This window comes from Magnolia sinica, chromosome 9, assembly GCF_029962835.1.
Source record: "Magnolia sinica isolate HGM2019 chromosome 9, MsV1, whole genome shotgun sequence".
Classification (NCBI taxonomy): domain Eukaryota; kingdom Viridiplantae; phylum Streptophyta; class Magnoliopsida; order Magnoliales; family Magnoliaceae; genus Magnolia; species Magnolia sinica.
In genome coordinates this window covers 27,524,107-27,530,106 of record NC_080581.1, presented here as the reverse complement: position 1 = coordinate 27,530,106, position 6,000 = coordinate 27,524,107, and the positions used below count along the sequence as shown (strand labels likewise).

Genomic DNA, 6,000 nt, shown 5'->3' with positions numbered 1-6,000 from the left:
TGAATCCCTAGTTCCTTTCCTCTGAATTCCTTAAAGTTTTAGATAATTCTTCCACAATTATTTCTTAAATTCTATTTGATTTAGATAGCATCTTAGTCTAGTTCTAGTTCTACTTTGTTTCAGATAACGTATAGGTATCAGTCCCTGTGGATTCGACCTCGGTCTTACCGAGTTTATTACTACATCACAACCCTGCACTTGGGGTGTGAACAATCTCATGGGCCTCATAGCAGATGAAACATGTGCTAAAATTTGCCTAGATTAGAAAATTCTATCAATGCAACATTTAGCTATTATCTGATTGAGTAGGGTACTTGCTCTATTATTTTTTATTACTGTCTACTCATAGGCCTCATATTAAGGAGTTATTGTCTCATACTGAAGATATCTGGAGCGTGGTACAATCATAACTGACCAAAATCACGGATCTGAATCATGAAACATGGTCCCCTCTTGTAGAATCAAAGAGCTGCACATTCTCTCATCCTAAAACACTCCAAATGCAAGTATCATATTCTTTTTGATAATCTGATCATGCAAAACTTGCAGGTTCGACCCACCTTTCACTAATATGGAGGGACATCATGAGTAGGCTCTACTTCAACAATCACTTCTATTGAATATTTTTAATTGTTCAAACCAGTAGACTCCAGGTGCATGTATTTGCTGGTAGTCCAAATCTAGAAAAGGGTAATATATTTTATGAAGAAGATAATTCAATAGGAGTAAAATTGTCAACGGGGCATGCTAGAGTCCTATTAGGACCCGTATCAGGTTCAGGAACCATCTTTTGATGACCCAAACCTGAATTTGATTAGGTTTCGAGTACTTATTGTTAACACAAGTTTTCAGGGAATTTAATCATAACAGGGATGTTTTCATTAAAAGCATTTCTCAAGCATAAACGAAATACACATATAAAAAAGAAAGTATGCCTCTTTAAAGAGGCTTTTATTAATATGGGTTCAAATATACATTCCAGGCTATGATTTGGCATAGGTTCTTAATTACATTTCATAAGGTAATACCCATAATTGTAAGGCAAAGCTCAATAGAATTTAATACAACATAAATAAACAGACAAATGCCATGAACTAAAGTCATCCAAATATATAAAAGCTATATGATTTTGTATCAGATGGAGTTGTATAAAGTACAGTTAAGAAGGCTCAGGACCATATAAGGTGGACTCTGACGATGTCAGCTAATATGAGGACAAGCACTTAAGGATAGTCTCCATATCTGATACAAGCTAAAAGACCAATAAAGAAGAGCATCAAATTACAGTCCACAATACACAGATCTACGTGGTTTGGTAATACGCTAACACGCAATACAAAGCTTCCACTAAAATGAAGGAGATCAGGAGTATAAGTGTTGTTCCTCTGAGACAAATGAAAGCAAAGTAATACATACAATGCACATACCTTGACTATTGATCATTCGTATTAGATGTATCCAAATTACTTGTTGGGCGACGTCTTGACAACGAACTTCAGGTCTCCCAAGAGCATGAGAGAGTGGGACTATGATCTGAGTGAGTGGAGTGCACTCATATAATTTCCCCTTATGACCAGCCAATATCAATTATTGAATGCATGGCTGACTAAGATTGGTGTATGACAGGTGTATGACGTAGTTCGGGTATGAGACAAACAGTAAACAGTTGTGCCGAATACAAGATGGGTAGCGTAATGGCATAACAAATTGTCGTGCATGAGATAGAGACCTCTAGGTTGTATCTAGGCCAACATAGAGCACGCAATTGTGTTCATATAGGTGAGTAGCTTGTATTTGTGTTTGTGTGACAGACTAGGGCTTCGTTTGTGAAATATGATAATAAGGTCAACGAGTGGCGTTGCCTATGTGTGTAGTTCAACAAACATTGGATATTATATTGGGTAGCTCGAGAGTTAGCACATGCGAGAGCACCGCTGATGATGCCTACTTGGATAGGTGAGCCCAGATCTGTGCTCCATTGAGAGATGGACGACAGGCGCCATCGTAGCAGCACGCACGGTCATCTCCCTAGCTCACTGAGAAGGCGTCTCTCCTTACCTATTTGGGAGCAATTGTGGAGAAAAAAAATGAGAGGAGAGTTGGGAGAAGAGGAGTAAAAAGTTCTCAAAGATGATTTTCTAAATGAATTAAATAAAGAACCTTAAGAGGTATTTATAGAAGTGAAGTCGTTAACTCTGTGTGCCGACAACAATCTGCAACAAGGCCACGGGCAGTCTGTCGTGGCATTGTTGTTGGGACATGGTTTGGTTGTAGGTAAGCCACCATGGCACCACATGCCTGGTCATCATGGAACCCCTATCGAGCCGCAGGCAGGCCATTGTTGAGCCACTGTCAAGCCACCTATTTGCCCTAGCACCATCCTCGAGCCATGATGCAACCGCCAGGATATGGTGTGCCCCTATTTGGTTGAAGCTAAGACATGCAGGGTGTGCCCCTGGTTGGTTGAAGCCGAGATAGGCAGGATGTGCCCCTAGTTGATGGAAGCTGAGACAGGCAGGGTGTGCCCCAAGTTGGTTGAAGCTAAGATGGGCAGGGCGTGCCCCTGGTTGATTAAAGCCAAGACAGGTAGGGTGTGCCCCTGGTTGGTTGGTAGAGCAGGGAGGTTGTCCCCTTGATTGATTGATACTGCAACAGGCAGGGTATGCCCCTGGTTGATTACTAGAGTGGAGAGGTTGTCCCCTTGATTGATTGATGGTGCAAAGTCTGGATTGACCGGAAATGCCCCTTATATATTTAGGGGCATGGAGATTGGACTGGTCAGGGATGCCCTTGGTGGGGTGAGGGGCTATGAGAGTATATTGGTTGGGTGTGGGCTCTGAGATTGGGTTGTTTAGGGGTGCTCCTTGCAGGAGAAGAGGTTCGAACTCTGAATGAAAGTCAATGGTATGGACAAATTGGACTAGATGGAGAGGAGATTCCTCCTTGATGATATCGATGGTATGTGTGCCCGATGTACTAGGACCCGCTTGATGCTGTGTCAGGGGATCTTGGAGTATATTGTCCTTAGTTATGTCAAGAGTTACAATGACAAATTTTCCTTGGTCAATCAAATTTTGGATTGCATGTTTTAAGGTGAAATAACAATCCATTATATGACCCCTAGTTTGATGGCACGCGCAGTAATCATTTTCGTGATATGTTGGTGGTAAAGGATTTGGTGGGGGCCTAGGCAGCAGTGAGGTGAGAAGTTGCTCTTGAACTAGCGCGGTTAACATTTCACTGTAAGTTCGATCTATCGGTGTGAACTGCCTAGGTGCCCAAACCATGCCCATTTGCCAACCTTGATTGTGGTACCGCGAGTTCCATCTTGGTTGTTGATGCTGTTGTAACAGTTGTCCCTACTAAGGGGCAAATGGTGCGACTACGATAGAGGTGACAACATCGTCTTCTTCCATTGGATGGGGAACGGGAACACTTCTGTTACCGTTCTCACATTCAGTGGGCCTGCCTTCCATTATTGGTTGTATCGGGGAGGCTTGATGAGTCCACCAAGGGGAGATCGTCCCGGCTTTTATTCCGGCTTCGACTTGTTTTACTGTGCAAATGAGTTGAGTAAAGTTGGCATATGGATGCGAGACAAGGTATCCAGATATACTCGAGTTTGCTGAGTGGACAATCATGCAGATTTGGTCATCGTCGTCAATTAATGTCTTTGTTTTGGCGGCCATGGCCTGCCACCATCCAATGTAAGCTGACAATGACTTATCATCCCTCTGCCTTAAGGCAACAAGATCCATTCTTTTAGGCACTACATGAAGATTGTATGAGAAACGATCAACGAATGTTTGGGAAAGTTGTTCCCAAGTTTTTGATACGATGGTAATTTAGTGACATGTACCAGTATAATGCATCGCCTTTTAGGAACTTCTGAAATAGATGGATCAATGCTCGGTGATTGCCTTGCACGGCGTTAAGCTCTCCACAAAATGCCCTTATGTGATCTATAGGACATCCTGTATCATCATATTTTTAAAATTTTGGCACCTCAAAACTTGGAGGTACCTTTGCATCAAGGAATGGACAAAGGTCCCTAAACTTGATGAATTGTAGATCTACCCCATGCTGCTTTTACAGTTTTCTCTCCATATCTAGCAGTTACTCTCAGAATTTCTTGATTTTAGAGCGACTGGATGAGAGAAGTTTTGCCCATTTCCAAGCCGGCCTTGTATCCTTCTCGTAATAGTTGACCTTATTGACACATTTATGATTCCTACTTGAAGGAGGATGAACCTGGTGGTTGCTAACATTAAAAGGAATTTGTTGCACTAGGACCGAAAAATGAGGCTGTAAAGAAATCCTAGTTGCAGGAGATTTCTGAAATTGACTAGAATTCTTATATGGGAGAGAATTTTGGAATTGATTAGGAATCCAAGGTGTGGAATGATGAAAATGACTCTCGTTTGTGAGAGGATATTGGAAGAATTTCCTTGAGGTGGATGGTTGTGCTAGCTGGATGTCTCCATTGGGAGGGTATCGGAAGTCCAGTACAAACCTTGACTGCTGCAGATGTTGTGTTGTGTCAACCTGCATGTTAGTTATTGGAACTTGTGCTAGTGTGAGCATTTCTTACATGGTCTTTATATTTTGGGCTACCACCTTCATGCAAGAGGCTAGCACTAATCTTGCTAGATGCAGTTGTGAGGGAATGCCTCCCTGTATATCGGGAGCGTAGGAAGGGAGAGCTACTTCCTCGTGGTAGGCCATAGCTATTTAAGATTTGGTTTGGATTATGCTGTGATGAGGGAGATTTTTTTTAGGACTCCTGGCTCGTAGAGACATAATTTTTTATGTTCTTTTAGTATGAATGCTGATGCAGATGCAAATGTCTGAGAACTGGTATTCTTCAGGAATTTGTAAAATCTTGTTTTTCAACTCAGGTTGCAATTAGTGTGGTTATTTCTTCCCCAGTGGAATCGTCATTCTATGGATGTTGGAGGGTTCATTCCCCAAGGGTACAGAAGATCTACTCTCTTCTTTCCACTTGGTGCCTCGCTCGAGGGCTTTTGTAAATGGGGGTGAAGGTGTTATATTTGACCAAATTTGCCACTAACCAATTATTACAATTCTATAATCTATTAAAATCTGTAGAAACACTTAAGATTGGGGACGATCCTTAGCCTTAAGATAACTCGTGAGTTTGCGTTCCAGAGATTCCGAGTAAGGGACCACAGTTACAGAGAGGAAAGGTGTTAGGCACTCACTCTCCCCGTACGGATGTATAGTCTTTACTTCACAAGATCTGACTGATTTATGAAGAATAAGGATAGTTCTCGCATGCAGGAAATTTAATGCGGTGCAATGATACTAGTGATTGAACGATCCGAAATTTTTTATAGGCAATATTTGATTATGTCGGCAAGCCACAGATCATACGTTCGAAATAATCAAGTGCAGGGTATATGTATGGGATGGTTATGATGTTGTATCGATGCTTCCAATAAAACGATGGCCAACCAGCTAAGGTTTCTAGTGGACCTACTGCGTTATTCGGCATGTCTCAGAGCATACCCCCGCCACTCAAATACAGTGAAAACAATGCAATGTGTATGCTAAAACGATGGTTAACTGACTAAGGTTTTTGATGTACATGATTCGATTATGTCGGCAAGCCATAAAACATACATCCACCAATCAAATACATAAAAATAATGAAAATGCATTAGGATGCTGATGTATATGAGGAGCAAGGGGGTTGAGAAGAGAATGAATGTTGCACAATTCTAATACTTAGGTTTAATGAAATTGATAGATGCTTGAGTGATTGGATGAATAATAGTGTCACAAGGCCATATTTAAAAGGATGAGCTATGGATGTCCTAAAGAGGGGGGTGAATAGGACAATGCCAAATTCGAATATAAAATGCGGAAATAATAATCTTAATCCCATAATGTATTGAAACCTTAATTCTAATTAATTCGTAGGACAACCCTTTACCGAATAATTTAGGCATGACAACCTTATTTCACGACGTCCTTGGA

The 6,000-nt window shown here is 41.4% G+C and overlaps 1 protein-coding gene across 1 annotated transcript in view; it reads right to left on the bottom strand.

Annotated features, from left to right (window-relative positions):
* Window positions 1-505: 505 nt before the first annotated feature.
* LOC131254770 (protein trichome birefringence-like) overlaps window positions 506-6,000 on the bottom strand; it is a 46,020-nt gene continuing 40,525 nt past the window's right edge. The window contains exon 2 of the mRNA XM_058255497.1: window positions 506-1,252. Within this exon, the coding sequence (XP_058111480.1) occupies window positions 1,201-1,252 (52 nt within the window). The 3' untranslated portion in view covers window positions 506-1,200. The remainder of the gene's footprint in view (window positions 1,253-6,000) is intronic.